Source organism: Hypanus sabinus, chromosome 15 (genome assembly GCF_030144855.1).
Source record: "Hypanus sabinus isolate sHypSab1 chromosome 15, sHypSab1.hap1, whole genome shotgun sequence".
Taxonomy (NCBI): domain Eukaryota; kingdom Metazoa; phylum Chordata; class Chondrichthyes; order Myliobatiformes; family Dasyatidae; genus Hypanus; species Hypanus sabinus.
In genome coordinates, this window is record NC_082720.1 from 38,797,302 (window position 1) to 38,824,628 (window position 27,327).

At 40.5% G+C, this 27,327-nt stretch overlaps 1 protein-coding gene across 4 annotated transcripts in view; it reads left to right on the forward strand.

Moving 5' to 3' along the window:
* The window catches only part of simc1 (SUMO interacting motifs containing 1), a 106,389-nt gene that overhangs the window by 8,078 nt on the left and 70,984 nt on the right, over positions 1 to 27,327 (forward strand). For 2 of the 4 annotated variants that reach the window (XM_059990233.1, XM_059990231.1), the window contains exon 3: positions 8,994 to 9,057. In XM_059990233.1, the coding sequence (XP_059846216.1) occupies positions 8,998 to 9,057 (60 nt within the window). In that variant the 5' untranslated portion in view covers positions 8,994 to 8,997. Of the gene's footprint in view, positions 1 to 6,421; positions 6,591 to 6,760; positions 6,779 to 8,993; positions 9,058 to 27,327 lie in introns of those variants that run through there. The other 2 variants (XM_059990232.1, XM_059990234.1) reach the window with 2 other exon arrangements.

The window sequence follows — 27,327 nt, forward strand, 5'->3', positions numbered from 1 at the left end:
TTGGGGACTACCGCTGGCCAGTCCTCTACCACATCATTTACCGCTCGTAAATCATGCATCAATCTCTACTTAGATTTATCTGCTTTTAAGACCGGCAGCAACGGGGTATTACATGGACTGTTTGTTCTTTTAAGCACCCCTATTTCAAGCAACCCCTGCACTGTCGATGCTATTCCCTCTTCTTCTTCTTGTCTTAGAGGGTATTGTGGTCTCCTAGGTGGAATTGCTTCCCTTTTCAGCCTTATTTCCACCGGACTAGCTGTTTTTATTTTCCCTACGTCCGCGTCATGCTGTGACCACAGAATAGACGGCAACTCATCTAACCTTTTATCTTTCTGCTGGACTCTTTCCTTTCCCAGCAAGGGCATGTGTGGTTGGGGAGTTATTTCGACCTCTCTCACTGTCCCTACCATATCTACACTTACCATTATTTTAATGCAATTGTTGTCTTCTGATATCCACACCTGTGGCGTGATTTTCCTCCACACTGTTACGGTTTCAACACTCTTAGCTAAGGGTCCTAAGTCTTTAGACTGATATCCCTTGTTTACCAACAACGTTACATGGGGCACAGCCTCCGCTATCCTGTACCATTTTTCTAAAAGGGTGTTCCACTTAACTTGTAAAGCTGCCCCTTGCTTTCCAATTATCACAGCCTCCCCTTCCAGGTGCAGTTGGGTACATACCTCCAGGTGCCAGCTCTCCTCTAATTCCCTGTTCTGAGTCTCGTCAAAAATCACTGTACAATGTAGCTCAGATTTGGGCATTACAGCCCTGGGTAATATAGCCTGCATGCCCTTTTCCCATTTTTCCCAGGTTCCCTAAATTTGATTTGCGATGTCTCCTATCCAAAAGACATCAGCCTTCTTGTCTTCTCGCACTATCAATTGAGCCCCTGCTCTTTCCACACTCAGCCCATTTCTGGTGCATTCTAATTTTAATTCCAGTTTCAATAAGGCATCTCTGCCTAACAAATTAATCGGAGTTCCTTTAAATACTAGCAACGGCAAAACAATTCCTTTATTTCCCATTCTCAACCGCATTGGAGCCGTGCACTGTGTCAACTGTGTTTTCCCTGAGAACCCTACCGTCTTAATAAACTTTCCTGACATGGGAAGGTGAAGGGCATACTGTGGCTGTACACAAGTGTACCTGGCTCCAGTATCTATCATCATTGGTGTCAGTTGCCCTTCTAACATAACCTGAACAATGGGTTCCTCGTCTGCCTCCCTTGTTATCATTGGGTAATGTCCCTTCCCACTCGAGTTCTCGGGGCACCCCTAATACCTCACATAGGGGTTCACAGGTCCGCTTGGGCCTGTGGGGGCTGGTCCTTGGCTAAACTTTGGTTCCCTTCTTATCAGTTCCTGCTGGTGTGTGACAGGCCATGGTGTAAATGGACAATCTCTTCTCATGTGACCTGGCTGATTACATTCCCAGCACAATCTCGCTACCTCTTTTTTCCCCCTGTTTCCTCACTGGTCCCCTCTGACCATAGCTCCTCTGTCCCCCTCCTTGGAACTTCCAGTCCTGTCTGGGCTGTTTGAATTTAGTCTGTTCCTGATGGGGCATTTGTGGGAATGCTCCCCCAAAGACGATTATTGGCATGGGGTTTTCCAGCCCTTGTCTTACAGTATGATCGGTCCCCCCCCCCCCCCCATATAGCAGTGCTTTGTCCAGTTCGATGGCTGTACTCGGACCGGTGGTTGCTGGCAGCATCTTTTTGTTTTTCTCTTTTTCCTTCTGTTTGAGCTCTTAGAACTGCATTTGTACTAACTTTCTTTGCACCTCTTCCTGCTGCTCAGCCAACCTTTGTTTGTCTTTCCGGTATTTCTCAACCGCATGGACTACGTGGTCTATAAATTCTTGTGGGGTCTTTGACGTTAGCCCAACCACTTCCTCCAGTTTAGATTTTACTTGCAGAGGCATTGCATCCAAAATGCTATGACGGAACAGTGTAGTGATAAATAAGCTATTTTCCACCTCTTGCTCAGTCTCCAGTCTCCACCTTTTCAACTGGTTTTCTACGTAGGCTGCTGGGTTTTCAATGTCTCCCAGTGGATCCCCCTTTAAGGCTTTGGGGTCCACTTTGGGTGGATAAAGCTTCCTGGGGGCCTGCCATACCCTCTGCCTCACTTTGTCAAACCCGTCTCCATCAGTTCTCGGGTCGTTGGAGTTTACTATGCCAGCCATTTCCATTAGTTCGTTAAATTTGGAGGTTCCCATCAACCTTATCAATAGTGCGAGCAAATCTCCCATAGCCAATAATCATCCCGCCGTTTCTTCTTCAAAGTCTCTAATCCATTTCCCTGCTCCTTCATGTAGATTGGGCAGAGTGTTTTTCAGCCCTTCTAGGTCCTGGGATCCCCAAGGGATATACTGCACTTGTCCTGATCCTTTAACTAACAACAGCATCATTCTTCCTCCTTCTTCCCACCTGACCTGGCTCTCCTCCTCGCCTGACACCCCATCTGTCTCAGGGTATGTCTTTACTGCCTCCCACACAAATCTCTCCAGGGTCCTCTTCTTCCCTCATTCTCCTTGTGGAGTCCTTCCTTTCTGTCTTGATTCAATACTTGGTTGGCCCCTGGAGTATTTTTCGCATCTCCTCTGGCAATCTCCTCTCAGTAACTTATCTGGTTCTCTCTCTACTTCCGCAAGTCGCTCCCCTACTGCCTCCTTCTGCTCTTCTGGGCTTCTGCTTCCTACCTCTTCCCCACAAATTCTCACATCCTCTCTCTCTCCACAACTCTTGCTCCTCCAATGAGTCACCTTCTTTTCTAGTCTGTTTATTTCTATGGTATAACCGATACTCCTCATATTCCTTTTCCTCTCTCAAGTATTTCATCCATTCAATCCCTTCTTCCATTTCTCTCTGTGTCTGTTCCACCTTTATCCTTTCTGCCTGTATCTCCTTCCATATCGCCGCTTTTTCCTTCTCGTATTGTTTTTTTTCTTCCTCATTATCCCAAAATGTTTACTGTCCCCGTCAGCAGGGGGCACTGCTTAGGGGTTTCTTCCTCATTATAGGGAGGGGGCTTTTCTGTTTCTTTCGCATCCGGATATGGCGCTGAAGCCAGCTTCTCACCGTACCCTCCTCTCTCTAACAGGCTGTTTTTCCAGCACTTGTGTCTTCCTCACTTGTAATTAATATTCTACCTGTCCTCCTCAGCCTTTCTCCCGCCGTTCTGAAGAGTTTTAGCACTTACATTTCTCGTTCTCTTTTTTGCCTTTTTTTCTTAGATTTATCTTTTGGTTTGTAATTTTTAATTAGTGCCTCCATTTCTTCGCACAACCTTACATCAAACGTTCCTTCTCTTGGCCATTTTGTGACCAGGTTTTTGGTTCTCTTTTCCCATTTTTCTGAAGTTTTTGTGATCTCATATTTATTTATCGGGAATTTTTTGCTCAGAATCTCTACTGCCGTTCCTTTACCTGTCATGTTATTCTCTCTTTTTAAGGTATTTTAGAGATTCACAGTTCGTTTACTGGATAATGTTATTTACTCTAATTCTATGCCTAGTCTATCGTCTATCTACCAGTGCTTTAAACTATATATTGGACTGTCCTTGTTTTCTATTCTGTTCTGTCCGTACAGACCTCTATTCAGAGCGGTATCCACAGAACTTGCTCTTTGCACCTCTTCTATTTAGACCCTTATCTCTTAAGGCGGTATCCACGAGGATTTTCTCTATTTTCCCTTTCCCTGCCCATTCAGACCTTCGTTTTATACGAAGCGGTATCCACAGAGATTTACCAACATCACGTGGAATTTTTCTTAACTTAACTTCTTATTAACTTATTTGTACTTACCCTCACTGCAGTGTTCTTGATCAATCCTCTGAGCCTCCTGTTAACCCCCAATTCTGCCAGATTCTTTGGACCGGAGAGACCCGTCGGCAGTGGTTCTATACTTCTGAGACTCCAAGACCTCCCCAAAGCCAACAGAATTCTTAGTCCAAATTGTCACAAAAAGCGCTTACCTTTTGTTTGAGTGCATCCTTGTGGTGAACTACATATACCTGTCTGGACACGCCCCCTGCTGACTGCTCCTGTGGCTCCTCCCACAGACCCCTGTATAAAGGCGATCAAGGCCTGAGCCCGGCCTCTCAGTCTCCAGGATGTAGTATGGTGGTCACTCATTGCTTGTTCCTTCTTCCAGTCAATAAAAGCCGATATCTCACCTTACGTCTCAGAGTGAGTTATTGATGGTGCATCAACCCTTTATTCTGTTAGCCTTGTGGGGGTCCCTAGAGGACTGGGAAGCGTCCCTAATCTGCCGTTTCCTTTCCGCGGGTCTCCTTCCGGTCCTGCTGCGGTCACCAATTTTGTCGTGGTTTCTCGTGCCCCACAAACGACCAGGAGACGCAGAAGATTCTTCAAGAAGTATTAAGCTTTAATTTGCAAATCAAAGCTGAGACAATCAGTGAGCTAGTCGCTGATTGCCCACCGATCTTTGGACACAGCATTTTTTATAGCAATCTCCTGGTCCAGTTGCTATAGTTGCATATACGTACTACATCTTGTCCCTATTGTTTCTACCCATTGACTTAATCATGTTCTAATCTACATCTCTTAGATACCTCTCATTAACACACCATTGTCTTCTACATTCTTAAGATTTCATTCTCCTACTAAATTGGGTGCATGCATAGCAAATAGCAAACTCAGACTACATAATTTACATCTCTTCGCTTCCTCTAACACACCGTTGTCTTTTACATTCTTAGGATACATGCATAGCAAATAGCAAACTCAGACCTGAGCATAGCAAGCTGACTACATAGTTTTGGTTACACAGCAAATAATGCAACTTGTATACTCCAATAAGGGGAGGTTATGTTTTTGAAGATGAAAGGAAAAGGAACAGGGAATTAGCAAGTGTCACTGAGGTCACAGGTAATGGCAAGTGAAACATCAGAGAATGTGGAGGGAAAACACATTTTCTACAAATCTAAGATAATGCATAATCTGTTTCCTGGCCATTGTGTAAAACTTCAACTTGCAAAAATGTGTATGATAAAAACAGAAAATGCAGGTCAGTTTACATCTATGGAAGAGAAACAAAATAAACATTTTAGGTTGAAGTGTCTTCAAAGGAGTTTTAGATTTCCAGTAGTTACATTTTAAAATATATATGCAATATTGGTAAGGTTTTGGCCACTGATTATCAGCCATTTAATTTATTTGAATCTCTGATTGACTTTTAACAGGAAATTATTGCCCTTAATTATCTCAGAATAATACCATTTACAGGGATCTGTAACCTTTGTGAACAAGGCAACAGCTGTTCATGTCATTTATCCTTCAACATGACAAATGAATAATTTGCAAACAGGAAGTGTTGGTGGGAATAGTGAATTCAGTGTCAAAATTTATTTCCGAGAGAATAAAGGACAGGAAAAGACAAACTGAATTAAGTAAAGGATAAAATACAGGGAAAACATAAAAAGCAATCTCATTTTTTTAAACCTGAATGTTATAACGATCCAAAAGAAATACATTCCACAGTCTAGAAATTAATTATTTTTTTAATGTGTGTTAAGCCAACATGTTGCTAAGGAATTATACCATTTATTACATTTCCCCATTTTCAAATCTCACCACAAATCTACAGCAGTATTCTTGTCAGGAAATTCATCAGCTGTGTTCTTGCAGTGTCAGATAACCCATCTGATGCACCTGCATTAAACGGATACCTTTGAAAATGATTAGACATGAGATGATTATCTTTGTGGTGCAAATGCATGTGTCTTTTCATTGCCAGTGAAATTTCCATCTATAAGAAGCAGCATGGATCACAGTACTTGCTCTTTGAATTTCAGTTGTTGACTTGACAATTAGCCTCACGGCAATCGTGGCAGAGTTTCAGCATTTAAAGGGAAGTACTGTGGATGCTCAGTAACACTCATCAGCCAAACCACCACCCAAAATGCCATAAATGTATTCAAATATTAAAAAATACATACAGAATTTTTCTCCTTTCGTACTGCTTCTTTTTAACATATTATTTTCTATTGTATTTCCTTTTCAAACAGATGGGTTTCTGTGTTCCTGCATCTGAGAGCTTTGAATTAATGTGTTCAAATCCTAAAAAGCAAATTGTAATCATAATCACGAGATTTGGATTGCAGTGAAGAATCTTCCTTGTGTTAATTGTGACCTATTGCTACTGCAGAAGCAAACAAAGCACCCAGACATCTGTACCATCGTGTGTCACAGAGCTTTGCAGGCAATGATGTCTTTTGTGTCTATTTATTCATGTATGCAGGCAAATTTTAATCATGGGCCAGAAGTTGCTGCCAGTTGATTGTGGACTGAGCAGTTGGCAGTTGTCTGATTTTCATTTAAGTACCTCCCTAATTCCAAATGTAAAACAAACTAGTTATTTTTAAATGATATTAATGTTTTTCTCTTGCAGCTGTCATTGATTGTACTTGCTGCTCTAAACTGGCATGGATTTAGCAGTTAGATCCATTCCATTTAAATAAAGGGAAATTCAAAATTTCAAGCTCCACCATAAGGCTCCTCCAACATCACTTAATTACCACAGCTGGGTAATTGCTGCTTGCAAGCAAGATGAATACAATGTGAGTCCTACATTTTATGGCACTTACATAGGATAAATGCAGATAATTCAGGCATCCTTCTCAGGAAAAGAAACTAAAATCTAATTTTTCTTTTTCTTTTATCTCTTCCATACGAGACCCATTTTTTCCTTCCAGAAGAGCAGCAGAGTGATCATGCTGATACTTTAAAAAACATTGGTAAAAAGAATGTAAGTAGAAGAAAAGCACAGAAAAAAGTCAACGATCATTTAAACTTGGATCAGGGGAGTTCCAATGGTTTATTTGGGCAGCTGCAGTTATGTATAATCTGTTGCCACCACAAACATTGTGCATAATACACTTTTGGAAGTGACAATGTGCTTACAAAGCTTCAATCACTTTCCAAATATTTGTATATGCAATGCAAAAATAAATTATTTCAGTAGCGCACACAAAATTCTGGAGGAAATCAGCTGGACAGACAGCATATATGGAAAGGAATAAAGAATCAACATTTTTGGCCAAGACTTTTCATTAGGACTGGAAGAAGGGGGAAGAAGCCAAGATTAGAAGGTGGGGTTCTCTATTCCCAATCTGACATGTCAGTCCATAGCCACCTCTACTGCCACGAGGAGGCCATTCTCAAGTTGGAGGAGCAACACCTCATATTCTGTCTGGATAGCCTGATACTGAACCTGACAGCATTAACATCAATTTCACTGCCTTCCTGTAATTTCTCTCTCTCTCCCCCCTCCCCATTCTGGCTCTCCTCTTATCCCTTCTCTTCTCACCTGCCTATCACTTACTGGTGCTCCCTCACCTCACCTTCTAATTCTGTCTTCCTCCCCCATCCTTTCCAGTCTTGATGTAGGGTCTTGGGCCGAAATATTGACGCGTTATTCCTTTTTATACATATGCCTAACCTGCTTAGTTCTTCTAGTATTTTGTGTGTGTTACTCTGAACACAGCTAGAGCCTTGGTCCCAGTCAAGATGGTGCCTGTAGACAGTGCTCCTTTGGTCGACATCTTCTGGATAGTTCATGAAACGACGTTTTTTACTTTTATGTCTTTTGCATTTGTTTCTCATCTTGAATGTGATTCTGGAACTGTTGGAGCCTGTGTTTTGCTGTTTAGAGATCATTTGGGTGCTTCAGCGCTCTGCAGTCTTCAAGAAGGTTCCAGGAGGCAGAGGCAGTGTGAGGGAACCTCACAGTGAGAAGGCTGCAGGATGGTGTGTGGGCCGATTATAGCTTTCATTCTTTGCCGGTTAAAGCAATGAGGATGATTGAAACATCAAGATGATTGCAGAACTTTGGAGATCATTTAGGTGCTTCAGCCCTCTGCCATCTGTGAGAGGGTTCTGGAAGGCAGAGGCAGGCTGCAGGATGGGACTCAAGCAAATGTTTGGCTCCATTTTGCCAATTATAGCTTCCATTGTTCACCAATTAAAGGGAGATTGAAGCATCGAAGCGAGAGCAGAGGGTCAGAGCCGGCTGCTTGCCTTTTGATCAGTTGTTCTGTACCGGAGAAGGGAGAGCCTACCACTGCACCTGGGGAGTGTTCCCCTGGCTTTTTCTACATTTTGGATGTGGACTTTTTTTCAATCTTACAAGTTTTATATACTGTGTTTTTTAATCGCCCAATCTTCTCACTTTTTTGTGTGGAGAGGGGGATTAGTCAATGTGCTTATCCATTTTTTCAGTTTTTTTTACGTGGGAGGAGGGATTTGGCGATTGATGATCGTGCTGCGATCATTTTGCAATCAGTTTTATTTATTGATAACCTTTGAATTTCTAGCACCTGCAAATATCTTGTGTTTTAATTTCAGTAATTAGTCCTTGAGTCAAGGGAGAGTGGCCTAAAAGTTAAATTACATTAAGAAGTATAATTTTTTTTGCTGCTTGATCGATCGGCAGCACAACTCTAGATGACATTATGTAGCATATGAAATTCATTGGTGCATTTTATGTGTGTAACACACTGAGCATTCAAGAGTGTCATCAATCAATGTCAAATGTCAGTTTGGAAAAGTAAGCTTTAATGATAGGTTGAAGTTCTAGATTGGCATCATTGTTTAATTTTAATTTTGGTAATCCACCACCTTCATCATAAACCCCTTCTTGCCCCAGAGCATTTTAGCTTCTATGTGTATTCCCAGTAGTTCCTAAACTTGATTGGGTTACCACGTGCCCAGTGCTCCCCTCTTCCTTTCGCCCATTACATAAAAGCTATAAACATTTTTGATTTACGAAGCACATGGTAAGAAAATGGTAACTGCATATTCAAAATCAATGACAAGTAGTTGCAAAAATTATTCAGATCTAGTTAAAGCTACAAATAAAATTGTTTCTTTATTTAATCATAGTAAAAAAACGAACAATTTTAGAGCATACTGTACATTAATAGTCCAACTATTCACTACTTTGTTGCTTTTTCATCTTTCAGTGAAATGGACGGGTTTGGTGCAATGATATCAGCTTCTCAACGTCAGGATGAATGTCACTCAGAGGTAATCTCAGATCCCCATTTTCAGTAATTTGTAATCTGTTTCATTGCTTTGAAAGAAGTTAGGTGACTGCACTGAAACTACTCCACTAAATGTGATGTTGGAAAGGCAGTAAGGAATATCTTGACTTTTCTCCACAGTATAGGATAACTTTCAGAGATGGCTTTCTGCAGCCATGAGTTTTTGAACCTCAGCTTCAGCTCAAAGTAATTTCATGGCAAGATCAGGTCTTTCTCCATCCTTCCTGTTAATTCATCATTTCAAGTGTTCTGGAATAGATTTATTGCCCAATCTAGAATTTGGATCGAGAGAAGATCCTGAAATCTCTCTGACATGTCTTTATGCAGCTCACCCAGGTGGGCACAGTATACTTGAAGATCATCTGGTATTTCTTAAGTAACATGACAACAAATGTTGCACTTAAATAGGGTTAAGATAAAACTTGGTAAATAATTCTGTCAAATAAGCAAATATGCCTATTAACAACAACACACACAAAATACTGGTGGAACATAGCAGGCCAGGCAGCATCTATAGGGAGAAGCACTGTCGATGTTTCGGGCTGAGACCCTTCGTCAGGATATGCCTATTCTTGGGTTGCTTACTGAACTAAGCATTCAAGTCTTCAAAGAATCTTATCAGTTTCAAAAAGTGCATAAAAGCATCTCAGGCAAGCTCCTTTTGAGAGCCATCAGAGATCTATGTGCATCAGTAAGCACTCAAACAGTTCATCATTCTCAATACAAAGCTCTCAGAGTAGTCAAGAATTGAGAGCATGGGATTTTACTTACTGCTGTCACAGCAGTATTCAATGATTTGTACAATTGATCACTCGTTTTGTTTTTGCACCGAGATGCCTGAATTACACAGTGAATGGTAAATATAGTTTTTTTTTATAATAAATAATCCCATGGTGGCGTCCTGTCATTAAAGATACCCTATCTGTTGCACAAGCAAGAATGTTGGTGAGCAGAATGTCCTTGTCTTTAAAAAAAAGCTCAACAACCTGAAATATTAACTCCCCCTTTGTATCTGTTTCTAGTCCACTTGCAAATAACAACTCTGGACCCATGCATTTATCTTTTATAAAGTGAACATAACCAAGAAGCAAAGACTCGACAGCAGGCAAAGTTGACTCAGAGCAAATTCTGTTGTCCTAATTATATTACACATTGTGTTTTCCATATTCTCAGACATTTCATCTGTTTGAATCTGAACAGAGTTACTTTAATTATTTGGTTTGGCGACTTATGCAAAACTGTACTGAGAACCTCCCTTACTGCTGACAGAAACAGTTCATCTCCAAATATGGGCCTTTTCAGATTTAGCAATGAGCAATGAAATGTATGAAGCACACAAACCATCACTGTTTCATTGTGAAGTGCTGCCAGGCATGTTTTAAAATATTTCTGTTTCTGAAAGTTTTCATGAAGTGACTAAAAATAAGCCAAATTCTTGTTTGCTTTATCATAAAACTTACACAAAAGCAACAACTAGTTGTTTGCTACTGGAATAAGTTCATATGAAAGGGCCGATTCTGAACTTTATGGTGTTCAATGGGGTACTCTAATTTACTGAATTACCTCACTGTGATTAACATTTGGTAGTCATATCAGCTATCATTGTACTACTGTACTGAAGGACATTAATGTGCCGGCAGGATCCAGAAATAATTTTCAGTCCAGATTTCTCATGATGTACCAAGTGTCACTTTGCTTTTCAACAACTATCATGCACTTCGAGCAAAGTCTAAGAGAACAGTGGGTTAGCAAGAGGTGAGATGAAATGCTTATAAGTAATTCATTTCTTAAATTAAGCCTGTAATCCCTCAGCTGCCCCCCCCCCCCCCGCTACCCAACGCCCACCACAACCTTCATCTTTATTGCCCTCTTAGAAACTCCCACAGCCACTCAGGTGGGACAACATCACCCAAACTGGAAACCACTGCCTACAAGATTAATGCTAGCATTAACTTTAACCCTAAATTTTGACTGTATCTACCCATGAGACAGTCAAGAGCAGCAAATATGGATAGATCCTACCACCTCCAAGTTTCACATTCTGGGATCAGCATCCTAGTATGTCCAACCAAATGGAACTGTAGATGTAGCTTCATCATAAGGATTAGCAGTTCAGGAAACCAGCTTACACCTTCTCAGTACGAAAGTTATTATCTAAATGGAGAGAAACTGGAAAGTGCTTCTGTGCAAAGGGATCTGGGGGTCCTGGTGCAGGAAACACAAAAAGTTAGTATGCAAGTGCAGCAGGTGGTCAAGAAGGCCAATGGAATGCTGGCTTTTATTGCTAGGGGGATGGAGTATAAGAACAGGGAGGTCTTACTGCAGTTGTACCAGGTATTGGTGAGACCACACCTGGAGTACTGCGTGCAGTTCTGGAGTCCATATTTAAGAAAGGACATACTGGCTCTCGAGGCAGCGCAGAGAAGGTTCACTAGGTTAATTCCGGGGATGGGTGGGTTGATGTATGATGAGAGGTTGAGTAGATTGGGACTCTACTCATTGGAGTTCCAAAGAATGAGAGGCAATCTTATTGAAACATATAAGATTGTGAAGGGGCTTGATCGGAGAATGTTCCCAATGATGGTTGAAACTAGGACTAGGGGGCATAATCTTAAAATAAGGGGATGTCGTTCCAGGACTGAGATGAGGAGAAATTTCTTCACTCAGAGGGTAGTGGGGCTGTGGAATTTACTGCCCCAGAGAGCTGTGGAAGCTACTACACTCAATAAATTCAAAACGGAGATAGACATTTTCCTGGATAAAAATGGCATTAGGGGATACGGTGAGCGAGCAGGTAAGTGGACATGAGGCTAGGTTTAGATCAGCCATGTGATCTCCTGGGCCAGTTTTCGATAGCCTGGATGGGTTGGAGAGGAATTTTCCAGATTTTTTCTCCTCAATTGGCAAATCGTTTTTTTTCCCCCGGTGATCACATGGGTTTGGGCGGGATGAATAATAAAATAAAATGGGCGGCATGGTGCCCTGTTGGTTGGCACTGTTGCCTTGTGGGATTCGGTGAACTAGAGTTAAGATTGGATCAGCCATGATCTTGTTGAATGGTGGAGCAGGCTTGAGGGGCCGATTGGCCTACTCCTGCTCCTTTCTCTTATGTTCTTATGTTCTTAAATAGGGATAGGAGCACTGACCTTGGTCTGAAAATATGAAAACTATAACCAGGTGTTCTATGAAGTTACAGTGAACATTTTATGCCGGTAATTCAACTTCATAATTATTTAAATGAAGCGCATAAATCCATCTGCTATCTCCAATGTTAACTTCCATATCTTATTCACCAAGCTTCAAACAGACCAGTGAATTAAAGTAAACTTATTATCAAAGGACATATGTTACCATATACCAACCTGAGATTCATTTTCTTTTGGGCATTCACAGTACAAAGAAACACAATAGTGTCAATGAAAAACTATACAAAGACAACATATTGTGCAAAATAATAATAAATAAATACTGAGAACATGAGTTTTAGAGACCTGGAAAGTGAGTCCATATGCTGTGAAATCAGTTGTCCACTCTAGTTCAGGAGAATGATGGTTGAGAGATAATAGCTGTTACTCAACCTGGTGGTATGGGACCCAAGGCTCCTGTATCTCCTTCCTGATGACAGAAGCAAGCATTGCCTGAATGGTGGGGGTCCTTGGTCATGGATACTGCTTTCCTGTGACTGCGCTTGTAGTAGATATGCTCAATTGTGGGGAGGATATTACTCATTATTGACTGTATCCGCTACTCTTTGCAGTCTTTTCCATTCAAGGGCAATGGTATTTCCATACAAGGCCCTGATAGCTTTTCCATTCAAGGACGTTGATACTTCAATACCAGACTGTGATGCAATCAGTATTCATATTCATATTCTCCACCAGGCATCTTGAGAAGTCAAAGTTTTATATGACATGTAGAGTGAGAGACATCATTGCATTTTCATTTTAAAATCCTTTTTATTAATTACTATTGAAGATTAACAAAAAAGATATATTAAATCAATGTCATTATATACAATAAGGAATTAAATTAGCAAATAACTAATTAACAAAGCTAAGCAATATATCAATAATAATAATAAGAAGAAGAAAAAATAAAGTGTTAAGAATTTTTTTTGAAAGAAAAAGAAGGAAAAAAAAGAACCCCTACTAACCAAAAAAAAACCCTACTAACTGAAAAAAAACAAAAAAGAAAACCCATTAGGAGCACAACCCCGGAGCTATACATCATACAATCGTCCATACAAAAAACATCAATCCACCAACTCAAATCCATTTAAAGAAAAATCGGAAGGAAACCATATTAATGAACTCAAATCAGATGATAGTAGCAGGTGAATGAACCCCACCTTTTCTGAAAATCAAATCGAGGATCAAAAGTTCGACTTCTGATTTTCTCCAAACTAAGACATAACAGCACCTGAGAAAACCATTGTATCAAAGTAGGAGCAGAAGCATCTTTCCATTTCAACAAAATAGCCCTTCTGGCCAATAATGTAACAAATGCAATTACATGTTGGTCTGATGGAGAAATACCATTGAGGCATTGAGGGATTATACCAAATAAAACTCAATTTATTAGATTGTAACTTAATTTTTAAAACTATAGAAATTGTAGAGAAAATAGACTTCCAAAAATGTTTCAATACAGAACACGACCAAAACATATGTGTCAGTGTGGCAGTCTCAGTTTTACATCTGTCACACTGACTATCAACATAGGAAACATTTTAGACAGTCCCTCCTTTGTCAAATAGTAACGATGTACAATTTTAAATTGAATTAAAGAGTGATTGGCACAAAGGGAAGAAGAGTTAACCAACTTCAAAATCTGCAACCAATCTTCTGTTATCAGGGTCACGTTAAGCTCTCTCTCCCAATCTTGCTTAATCTTAAGTGATGGGTAATTGTGCTGTTGTAACAATAAGTTTAAAGTTTTCGCAATAAAACTCTTCACTAAAGGATTCATTTTTAAAATAATATCTAACAGGTCAAAATCTTGTATATATGGAAAATTATTTAAGTATTTTTGTAAGAAGGGTCTGACCTGAAGATATTGCAGGAAATGTGAATATGAGAGAGAGTATTTAGTTACTAATTTCTCAAAAGACATCAATCGGCCATCTTGGAACAGGTCCGTGAAGGAATAAACTCCTTTATTCCTCCAAAGAAGAAAGGTACTATCACTTAATGAAGGTTTAAATAGTTTCAATAAATTAAACTAAAAAGTTTAAAATTTTTGAGATTAAAAAAATTACGAAATTGGAACCAAATTCGTAATGACTGCTTAATCACAGGGTATAAATTTAAATTAGTAATTTTGGCCAGTTGTACAGGTAGAGAAGCTGCTAATAATGAGGTTAAGTGAAAATGTTTCACAGCATTCAATTCCAAATCAGCCCAAGGTGGTCGTTCATTTCTATCAGCCCAACATAACCAAAAACACATATAACGTATAATAACAGCCCAACAATACATTCTTAAATTAGGCAAAGCAAGACCTCCATCTTTTTTTAGTTTTTGTAAATTATATTTAGCAATTCTTGGTCTTTTATTATTCTAGACAAAAGATGAAATAATAGAATCAACCTGATTGAAAAACTTCTTAGTTAAAAAATAGGGATATTTTGAAATACATACAAAAATTTTGGTAAGATCATTATTTTAATTGCATGAATTCAACTGACTACGAAAGTGTAAGTGGATTCCATCTAAAAATAATTGCTTCATAAAATCCACTAAAGGAACTAAATTAGCTTTATAAAGGTCTTTATGATTTTTAATGATAGTAATACCTAAGTATTTAAATGAGTCTGTAACTCTAAAAGGAATGTGATCATATATCGAATCAGAATCATTTAGGGGAAATGATTCACTTTTATGAACATTTAGTTTATATCCCAAAAACTTTCCAAAATCGTTTAGTAGTTTCAATAAACTAGGAATGCATTCTTCAAGATTCAAAATATAAGCTAAGAGATCATCAGCATAAAGGGAGATCTTATTGTCACGCAGGTGAGAAACTGTTAGAAGATTCAGCAGTCTTATGAACAAGGAGGAGATTAAAAGAGAGAGAGGACTCTGACTTGGTTTTGATAACACTTTTAATTGTGACCTTGAGAGAGAGTATGGCGCCAGCTGAGACACGAGCTGGGAGGTCGCCATGGTAACAGCTCAGCGCGGTTGAGTTAAAGGACAGCTGGAATTTCAAATGGATTATAAAAAGTTGAGACTTTTGGTCTGATAACGGCAGAGGAGACATGACACGGGAGAAGTGCTGAAGCTACCCGAAAAACCACTGGTGGAGTTTAAGACCAGCACAAGGGTGGAGGCCATGGACCGATTAATTTCGACCCGTGATTACCAGTATGGGTAAGATCTTGCCTGTGGGGGTCTGCTGATGGTGAACCCGTGCCGTGGGTTAGTAAACCATTCCTTAGAAGGGGCTCTGTCTGTGTCTGTGTGGGGTTCACACAAAGTGACTCTAAAGACTTAGGAAGCAAGAACAACTAAAGCTGCCAACTTAAACAACAAATCAATTAACACTCTCTCTCTCTCTCTCTCTCTCTCTCTCTCTCTCTCTCTCTCTCTCTCTCTCTCTCTCTCCCTCTCCCTCCCTCCCTCCCTCTCCCTCTTCCCCTACCCCCTCCACCTCCCTCCCTCCCTCCATCAATTCAACTTGACGCAACACAAAGTGAACTGAACTGCTTAAACTTACCTGACACCATAAGACTGATATCTACCTCCGGGACTATTATTTTTGTATCCACACACACATTTACGGAGATATATATATATAAAATAGTTTATAACCTGTATCAAATTATCCGGTTTTAATGATATTAATTCATAGTAGTAATAAATACAGTCTTAATTTATAGTAAACCAGACTCCAGGTGTGTTCCATTTCTGCTGGTCCTTTTCAACTTGTCAGGAGATTCGTGACATTATGAATAGTCCCATTTATGAAAATTCCATGAATACCTTTAGGTTCACAAAGTGCAATAGCCAAGTGTTCCAGACCAAATTAAATAGCAAAAGACTTAACGGACATCCTTGTCTCGTACCCCGTGAAAGCCGCGAAAAAGATCTGCAATTGTTAGTAATGACAGTAGCAATAGGGCTTTTATATATTATTTTAATCCACTTATTAAAATTATTAACAAAGCTGAATTTCTCTAAAACATTAAATAAATATTTCCATTCAATTCTGTCAAATGCCTTTTCAGCATCAAGAGAGACAACACATTGGGGAGTCTCAGGAAAGGATGAATATATAACATTTAACAGTCTCCAAACATTAGAGAAGGAATAATGGCCCTTTACAAAACCTGTTTGGTCTTGAGAGATAATTTTAGCTAAAAGATTCTCCTGCTAATTAGCCATTATTTTTGAAAGAATTTTAGCATCCACATTTAATAATGAAATACAGGTAGTCCCCGAGTTACTAACATCCGACTTGCGGAAAACTTGTACTTACGAACCGAGGAAGGAGAACGCCGTCCGCCATCTTAACACTGTGTTGAGTGTTTAACTTTGCATTTGGCTTAAATTTTTCTTAGTAAGATTCACCCTGACCCCACCTGACCCTCCCCCCCCCCCCCCCCCCGTTCTGGTCGGCTGGTGGCACAGTGAGATCAGCGCTGGGCTGGAGAACAGAGTTTCCCGAGTTCGATCCAGTGATAGACTGTTCCCGTGCCGGGTTGATGTTGATCCAGTGACTTCCGTACCATCCGTGCTCAGTTGATGTCAAGCTCGCAACTTGACCTCGTAAAAAAAAACACTGCCACTTCCAATTTAAATTCCCACACGGAATATTGCGGATGATCAAATACCCAAACCCAGCACAGCCCCCACTTGTCCCATTTAGCCTGTCTCAATGTGGTGGTCCTTAGGACCCAGCGGACCTCGGGAGTCGCCGCCCGCAGCATTTCTGTTCCATTGACGGGAAGTGATCACGATTGAAAATAAAGTGGAAATAATAAAGCGTTTGGAAAGAGGTGAAACGCCATCGGTCATTGGAAAAGCGTTAGGCTACAGTCGGTCAACGATCAGAACAATTTTAAAGGATAACGGATAAAGTGAGAATAATGGAGCATGTGAAAGGTGCTGCCCTGATGAAAGCTACAATCATTACTAAGCAATGCAGTGGTTTAATTATTGGAATACATACATTTCTTAAGTGTTTTATATGCATCGAAAGGTAAAATATATACTATATAGTGACACAAGCATTTGACTAACTGTCTCTAAATAATACTGGATGTACTTGTTCCGACTTATGTACAAATCCGACTTAAAAACGGACTCAGGAACGGAACTCGTACATAACCCAGGTACTGCCTGTAGGTCTATATGAAGCACAGTCACTAGAGAGACATCATTGCAGGGCAGGATACAGTTGAAAAGAACAAGTCTCTTAAGGAGTGACTTTTATTTGAGCCAATAAGAAGATGGGAGGTGTGCGCAGAGTAGCTATTGTTGGAGTGAGCCAGTGTTAGAGTGGGAGGCTGCGTCTCAACAGGCTTGACAAGCACCTGCAGACATTCTAAGTAAGTTTTTAATAAGTTTGCTTTCTCTCTCCTTTGTCTATAGGTACACAACAAATGTGCTGAGAATGGGTCCAGAGTTAGTGTTATGTTCTTTGTGTGAGCAGTGGGAACTCTTGGAGACTCCAGTCTCCCTGATAACTACATTAGCATGAAGTACATTGAGCTGCAGCTCCTTAGAGACTGTGTTAAGGAACAGGAGCTGCACCTCAACCTTTGACTCATACAGGAGAATGAGGAGGTGATAGACAGGAGCTACTGGGATACTAATGATTAAGTCAAAAATCAGCATGGTTTCTGTAAATGGAAATCTTACTTGACAAATCTGTTAGAGTTCTTTAAGGAAGTAACAAGCAGAGTGAACAAAGGAGAGGCAGTGGATGTTATTTGGATTTTCAGAAGGCATTTGATAGATGCCACATAAGCTGCTGAACAAGATACAATCCTATGGTGTAACAGAAAAGACACCGGAATGTATAGACGAATGGCTGACAGATGAGAGGCAGCAAGTAGGAATAAATGCGGCCTTTTCTGGTTGGTTGCCAGTGACTAGTGGTGTTATGAGGGTCAGTACTGGGACTGCTACTTTTCCCATTGTCATTGATTTAGATAATGGAATTGATGGTTTTATGATAAAGTTTGCAGATGCTACAAAGTTAGGTGGAGGGGTAGGTAATGCTAAGGAATCAATGAGATTACAGCAGAATTTAGACAAGTTGGAAGAATGGGCAAAAGTGGCAGATGGAGTAGAGTGTTTGGAAATGCATTTTGGTAAAAGGAACAATAGTGCGGACTATTGTTCCTTATGAGAAGGTTCAAACAGAGGTGCAAAGGGACTGAAGTCCTCATGCAAGACTCCCAGAAGGTTAATTTACAGATCAAGTCTGTGGTAAAGACAAATGCAGTGTCAGCATTTATTTCAAGGGGAATAGAATATAAAAGCAAGGAGATAATGCTGAGGCTTTATAAGACACTAGTCAAGCTGCATTTAGAGTATTGTCAGCATTTTTTTAAATAATTTTTTTTGAATTTTCAAATGGTTACAGGAGGAAAAAAACTATCAACCCTTCCCCCTCCCCTTAACCCCTCCCCCCAACATATCCCTGTAGAAAGAGAAAAAAAGAGAGAAGAAAAAGGAAAGAAAGAAAGTATGCCTGGATATCGGAAGATCCCCACATGCTCCATAGAGTTCATAATAGCTTTAGTATATATATCTATTTCTTTCCCCGAAGTAAATCAGGGCACCAAATTTTCAGAAATATTTCATATTTATCTCTTAAATTATAAGTAATTTTTTCAAGTGGAATGAAGCTGAAAATGTCATTCTTCCAACGATCTATACTTGAGTATGAATCCGGTTTCCAAGTAACTGCAATAGCCTTTTTGGCTACTGCCAATGCAATTTTTATGAATTCTTACTGATATTTATTCAGTTTGGATTTTGGTTTTATCCCTTCAATATCACCTAGTAAAAATAATGTTGGATTATGTGGAAGTTGTGTTCCAATAATTTGTTCCAATAAAACTCTTAAATTTGTCCAAAAAAGTTGAATTTTAAAACAAGACCAAGTAGAGTATTTTGTCATGTGTGTCAGCCAAATTCAAAAAGGCCTCTTGTATAAATTTTACATCATTTTCATTTGGTGCATAAATATTCATAAGAGTCCATAGTTCTGAAAAAATTTGACAATGTATAATTACATATCTCCCCGCAGAATCAATTCATACATTTTGTATTTTAATTGGTAAAGTTTTATTAACCAAAATGGCAACTCCCCTCGCCTTTGAATTAAATGAAGCTGCAATAACATTTCCGAACCAATCTCTCTTTAATTTCTGATGTTCTATGTCTGTTGAGTGTGTTTCTTGTGGAAAAAAAAACCTTTATCTATTTTCATTTTCTTAATGTATGTTAAAATTCTTTTTCTTTCCACAAGTCCATTAAGCCCATTAACATTAAAACTTTAAAAATTCAGTAAATTAGTCATTACTTTTAACAGGGTTACTCCAGTCTATAGTAATACCTAACTTTTCAACTTTCGTAGTACCTCAGGGAATCTTTTTAAAATTCTCCATGTTGCTATGTGTGTCCCCCCCCCCCCCACACCCCGATTGTCCAGGCAAAGAAAGAAAGATTAAAGAAAAATAGATTATAAAGAAAAAAATAACAAAATACTCCCCTACTAATGTTGTGAATAAAAAAAACACAACTTTACCCCCCTCCGTTGTACGGGTCATGGCAATCGCCATGATTACACAGGTGAATCCCGTAGCAATAGATCCGAAGTTCCCCCAGTTCCCCCCATAACATAAACAAGCATATATAAGAGAAGAAAAAATAATATCACTACTCTCAATTAATATTTCTCAAATTTTTACCTTTCTCCCCCTGTATCATATAATTAAGAATATACTTAAATATTCTTCTGTCCTTAAGCATCCATCAACTCCATTCACTGTCCCTGTCTTCATCTTTAATCTCTTTCACTTTAAAATCTTTGGCTGTGGTTAGCGAATATTTGTGAGCTCTTGTGTAAATTCTTCCGTATCCTGATAATCAGTAAAAAAAATCTTCTTTTTCCATCATCCAAAAAAATTATCAGTGTTGCCGAGTGGCACAATATAAATTTATAACTCTTTTCCCATAAAACTTTTTGCACTGGGTTAAATTCCTTCTTTCTCTTCAAAAGGTCATAACTTATATCAGGATAGAAAAGAACTGTTTTCCCTTCTATCATCAATGGCCCATTTCTCTTTCTGGCACATTGGGCAGCCGCCTTCAGGTTCTTTTCTTTATCTTGATACCTTAAGCATTTTATCAAGATTGATCGTGGGTTTTGATCAACTTGAGGTCTTGATCTTAAGGCACTGTGAGCCCTTTCAATTTCAATTAACTGGGTTCCTTCTTCCATTTCCAAAATTTCCGGAATCCATTTTTGAAAAAAATTTATTGCATCCCCTCCCTCTATACCTTCTTTAAGTCCAACGATCTTAATATTATTTCGTCTGCTAAAATTTTCAAGTACATCCACTTTTTCCAACAACCGTTTTCTTTCTGATGTTCAGGCAGAAATATTATCTTCCATTTTATTCACTCTATCAGTGTTTCCCATTGTTTCTTCAAAGTTTTTAATTTTCTTGTCCATTTTGTCCTGTCTTTTCATCATTTTATCAAACATAGTCTTCATATTTTTAGTATCTTTTCATTAAAAGATATTAAAAACTTGAGAAAGGGAAGGAGTGGTGATGGGCAGGTGAGGAGAAAAGGTAAGAGGCCAGAATGGGGAATAGAAGAGGGGAGCGGAGAGGGGCGGAAAATTATACCAGAACTTGGAGATTCATGCATTATTTGCACCAAAGATTTTTTTATGTCTCCAATATCACCTCCAACCTCTTCCTGTTGCTCTTCTTTGTTGTCTCTTCATCTTCGTCTGATTTATCCAGAGAATCTGATTCCACCTCATATTCACTTTCACTTTCGATCATAGCTGGGATTTGTAGTTTGGGTTGCTCGTGTTTGCGCATGCCCCTTCCTTCACGCATGTGCAATTCCTGTTGCTGTTTTTTTTTGGAAACAGTTGATGTTGCCGCAGTTTCCTGTTCTGTATCGCCGGAGGTAAAATGCACTTGAGCCTGAGGCTCTTTCATGGCTGCCGGCCTTCTTTTCCAACTTGTGTTGTCTTCAAAGTAGTAGTTTTCTTCTGCTTCTGTTTAGGAGACATATCTTAAGACAATCCTGAGTAGTTTATAAGTAATTTTAAAAAAGTATTTACTAACTTTTCTTCACTTAAACATTATTTTACTGATTTTTACGGGAGAGCTGGATTTCCACATCTCAATCCTACGTCATCACGTGACGTCCCCCTCAGTAGTGTCAGCAGTTTTGAGCCCCAAATCTCAGAAAACATGTGTTGTCATTGGAGAGTCTAGAGGAGGTTCACGAGGACAATTCTGGGATTGAAGGGGTTAGCATATGAGGAGAGTTTGGCAGCTTTGGGCCTATACTCACTGCATTTAAAAAAAAATACAGGGGTTGAGGGGGGAAATCTCATTGAAACCTACTGAATGTTGAAAGGACTAGACAAGGTGGATGTGGAGAGGATGTTTCCTATTGTGGGGCTATCCAGAACACAGCCTCAAAATTGAAGGGACGACCTTTTAGAACAGAGGTAACGAGGAATTCTTTTAGCCAACGGGTACTGAATCTGTGGAAAGCACTGCCACAGACTGCATTGGTGGCCAAGTCCATGGATATATTTAAAGTGGAAGTTGACAGTTTCCTGATTAGTCAGGACATCAAAGAATATGGCAAAAAGACAGGTGTATGGGGTTGAGTGGGATCCAGGATCAGCCATGATGGAATGGCAGAGCAGAGTGGCCTAATTTTGCTTCTATGTCTTATGGTCTTACAAGAAGGTAGACGCCCCTAATTTACAGGAGACAACTACCTGGGTGACAATCAGGAGAGGGAAAAGGAATAGGCAGCCCTTGCAGAATATCCCCATGGTCGTTCTCCTTAATAGTAAGTATACTGCTTTGGATACTGTGGAGGAGGGAGGAACTACCTACCAGGGGGAAGCCACAGTGAATGTGTCACTGGAAAGGGGAAGAAGAGGAGTACAGTAGTGATAGGGGATTCCATAGTCAGAGGAGCAGACAGGAGATTCTGTGAATGTGGAAGAGTCACCAAAATGGTATGTTGTCTTCCAGGTGGCAGGATCAACAATGTCTCAGACTGGCTCCACAGCATTTTAAATGGGGAGGGCACCAGCTGCTAGAAGTTCAGATTCAGTTTATTGTCATTTAGAAACCACAAATGCAATGCAGTTAAAAAATGAGACAACGTTCCTCCAGAATGATATCACAAAAGAATATGACAAAACAGACTACACCAGAAAATCCACATAACGTTTGGCAATCTCCAATCCAGAGTCCGGAGAGGCTGCTGCATATTAATATGGCGCTACCGTCTTAGCGCGTTCCCTGGAAAGGAGCTCCAAATCCACCAGACAAACAAGACCAAAAACTAAAGCTACATGCACAAAACCACATAGTTACAACAGTGCAAACAATAGCATAATTGATTAAAAAAAAGACTATGAGCACAGTAAAAATAGTCCAAAGATGTTAAAGGACTATAAGTTCAAAAGAAATCACCACACAGTTTCCACAAGTTCCCACCCCGCTATGGACTTCCACGGTGCCGCCTGACTCAGCCTTGCAGACACAGCACACACCAAGAGCGTCCTGACCGCAGCAGACTCCGAGTCCGTCAAACCTCCGAGCCACAACCATCCCCTCCGGCACAGTTTCTCCGAGCACCATCCTCTGCCAAGCGTATTAAGATGGCCCCGCCAACGGCCATCAGTAATGCGACCCCAGGGACTGGGGGCCTGTTCCTCACAGCAGCAACAGCAACGAAGAAGGTCTTCCTGGAGTTTTTCCGATGTTCCTCCATGCTCCCACATCTGTTTTCAATCAATTATGATTACGCATGGCACCCCACTTCACAAATAACAGATAATCAGCTCAGGAATGGCCGCTGCAAGCTGCGTCGCACCGCCATCTTGGATGAGTTGTGCACATTGGTACCAATGGCATATATAGGAAATGGAGGAGGTCCTGGAGAAAGAATATACGGTGTTGGCAGAAAGCTGAAAAGCAGGACCAACCGGGTAATAATCTCCAGATTGCTGCCTGTTCCTCTCACTAGTCAGAGTAAGAATAGAATAATCTGGCAGATGAATGTGTGGCTGAGGAGTTGGTATAGGGGCAGGGTTTCTGATTACTGGATCTTTGGGATCTCTTCTAGGAAAGGTATGACCTGTACAAAAAGGACAGGTTACACCTGATCCCAACAGGTGGCAATATCCTTGGGATCAGGTTTGCTAGAGCTGTGGGGGAGGAGGGTGATTGGGCGGAGGATAAGGAATTGTGTAGTGAGGCTGGGGAAGGCAGGCAGATGAAGGGGCAAAATTACAGACAGGGAAGGGTTAAACTGTAACATGCCAACAAAATCTAAATCTAAATACAGGACTGAAGGTATTATATTTGAATGCATACAGTATACAGAATAAGCTAGCTGGAAACTTAAATTGGGAACAGATGTTCTCAGGGAAAAGTACGGCAGAAATGTGACACAAGTTCAGGGGATACTTGTGTGGCATCCTGCAAAGGTACGTTCCAGTGAGATAGGGTACAGGAACTGTGGTGTACAAAGGCTGTTGAAAATCTAGTCAAGAAGGAAAGCTCACAAAAAACTTGGTAATGATAGAGATCTAGAAGATTATAAGGCTAGCATGAAGGAGCTTAAGAATGAAATTAGGGGAGCCAGTAGAGGCCATGAGAAGGCCTTGGTGGACAGGATTAAGGAAAACCCCAAGGCATTCTACAGGTATGTGAAGAGCAAGAGGATAAGTCGTGAGAGAATAGGACCAATCAAGTGTGACAGTGGAAAAGTGTGTATGGAACCAGAAGAGATAGCGGAGTTACTTCACAAATACTTTGCTTTAGTATTCACTGCGGAAAAGGATCTTGGCAATTGTAGGGATGACTTACAGCAGACTGAAAAGCTTGAGCATATAGACTTTAAGAAAGAGGATGTGCTGGAGCTATTGGAAAGCATCAAGTTGGATAAGTCTCCAGGATTGGATGAGATGTACCCCAGGCTACAGTGGGAGGTGAGGGACGAGATTGCTCAGCCTCATCTTTGCATCATCAATGGGGACAGGGGAGGTTCTGGAGGATTGGAGGGTTGCAGATGTTGTTCCCTTATTCAAGAAAGGGAGTAGAAATAGCCCAGGAAATTAGAGACCAGTGAGTTTGGAATTTGATGGAAAAGATTCTGAGGCAGGATTTATGAAGATTTGGAGAGGGATAATATGATTAGTCAGCATGGCTTTGTCAAGAACAGGTTGTGCCTTTTGAGTCTGATTGAATTTTTTGAGGATGTGACTAAACACATTGATGAGGGTAGAGCAGGAGATGTAGTGTATATGGATTTCAGCAAGGCATTTGATAAGGTAACCCATGCAAGGCTTATTGAGAAAGTAAGGAGGCATGGGATCCAAGGGGACCTTGCTTTGTGGATCCAGAATTGGCTTGCCCACAGAAGGCAAAGAGTGGTTGTAGACAGGTCATATTCTGCATGGAGGTCGGTCACCAGTAGTGTGCCTCAGGGATCTGTTCTGGGACCCCTTCTCTTTGTGATTTTTGTACATGACCTGGATGAGGAAGTGGAGGGATGGGTTAGTAAATTTGCTGATGACAAAGGTTGGGGCTGTTGTGGATAGTGTGAAGGGTTGTCAGAGGTTACTGCAGGATATTGATAGGATGCAAAACTGGGCTGAGAAGTGGAAGATGGAGTTCAACCCAGATAAGTGTGAGGTGGTTCATTTTGGTAGGTCAAATATGATGGCAGAATATAGTATTGATGGTAAGAATCTTGGCAGTGTGGAGGATCAGAGGGTTCTTGGGGTCCGAGTCCATAGGACACTCAAAGCTGCTGCGCAGATTGACTGTGGTTAAGAAGGCATACAGTGCATTGGCCTTCATCAACCATGGGATTGAGTTTAAGAGCCAAGAGGTAATGTTACAGTTATAGGACCCTGGTCAGACCCAGCTTGGAGTGCTGAGCCCAATTCTGGTCACTGCACTACAGGAAGGATGTGGAAACTATAGAAAGGGTGCAGAGGAGATCTACAAGGATGTTTCCTGGTTTGGGAAGCATGCCTTACGAGAATAGGTTGAGTGAACTCGACCTTTTCTGCTTGGAGCGACAGAGGATGAGAGGTGACCTGATAGAGGCGTATGAAATGATGAGAGGCATTGATTGTGTATATAGTCAGAAGCTTTTTCCCAGGGCTGAAATGGGTATCACAAGAGGGCACAGTTTTAAGGTGCTTGGAAGTAGGTACAGAGGAGATGTCAGGGTTTTTATAATATATACACACATATATACGTATACGCAGAGAGTGGCGAGTGCATGGAATGGGCTGTTGACGACGATGGTGGAGGTGGATACGGTAGGTGTCTTTTAAGAGACTCTTGAATAGGTACATGGAGCATAGAAAAATAGAAGGCTTTGGGTAACCCTGAAGTACATGTTTGGCACAGCATTGTGGGCCGAAGGGCCTGTATTGTTCTGTAGGTTTTCTATGTTCTCCTAGCACAGTTAGAGATTGGCAGGTATGGCGTTGTGGACATCTCTCAGTCATGGCTGAAAGAAGATCATAGAGGAGCTTAATATCAAAAGATACACATTGTATTGAAAGAAGAGCCATGTAAGCAAAAGGGGTAGCATGGCACTGTTGGTTAAAAAAAAATGAAATCCTTAGAAAGGTGACATAGGATCAGAAGATGTAGAATCCTGGGTAGAGTTAGGAAACCGCAAGGATTAAAGAAACCCCTATATGAGCTCTGTCCAGGCCTACAAACAGTAGCCATGATGTGGATAACAAATTACAATGTGAGATAGTAAGGGCATGTAAAAAGGGCAGTGTTAAGATAGTTACGGGAGATTTCATTATTCGGGTAGTTTGGGAAACATCAGAGTGGTGCTGGATCCCAAGCAAAGTTTGTAAAATCCCTTCCAGATGGCATTTTAAAGCCATAAGGAGAGAAAAGATGGCTTTGTGATTGAGCCAACTAGGGGAACAGCAATTCAGCATTAGGTGTTGTGTAATGAACCAAATTTGATTAAGGAGCTTAATCTTAGGAGGCAGTGACCATCATTTGATAGAATTCATCCTGTAGTTTGAGAGGGAGAAGATAAATTCAGATGTATCATCGTTACAGTGGAGTAAAGGGAATTACAGAGGTACCAGAGAAGAGCTGCCAAAGTTGATTGGAAGGGGACATTAGCAGGGATGATGGCAAAGACTGTTTTAGGGAGCATTTCAGAAGGCAGAGGGATAGATTACATTCCAAAGATGAAGTATTCAAAAAGGGAGGCTGAGGCAACCCATGGCTGACAAGTCAAAAACAGCATAAAAGCAAAAGGGAGAACATGTAACAAAAGTTAGTGGTAAGTTAGAGGATCTGAGAAGCTTTTTAAAAACCACAGAAGGCAACTTAAAAAAAGCCACAAAGGAACAAATGAAATATGAAGGTGAGTTAGCCTATAAAATTTAAAAAACCACAAGTTTTTTTTCATATAAGGAGTAAAAGTTAGGCGGGAGTGGAAATTGAACTGCTAGAAATTATGTAATGATTGACAAAGTAGTGGTTGTAATGAGAGACAAAGTAGCAGACAATTTTAATAAATATCTTGCATCAATCTTCACTGGAAAACACCAGCAGTATGCTAAAAATTTGAGTGTCAGGGCAGAAGTGAGTGCAGTTTCTATTGCAAAGGAGAAGGTGCTCGGGGAGCTGAAATGTCTGAAGGTAGATAAGTCACCTGGACCAGATGAACTACATCTCAGGGTTCTGAAAGAGGTAACTGAAGAGATTGTGGAGGCATTAGTAATGATCTTTTAAAAATCACTAGATTCTGGAGGAACGGTTCCACAGGACTTTAAAATTGCAGATGTCACTCCACTTGTACAGAGCTCTTTGGGTTTTTTGCAGGGAGCCAAACGGCGATGGGCTCCAAGGCTTTTTGAGCACCTGAGGTGGTTAATTGGAAGCAGGGAGTCTGCAGAAGGACTTAGATTGGGAGAATGGGCACAGAAGTAGCAGTTGGAATAGAGTGGAGGGAAGTGA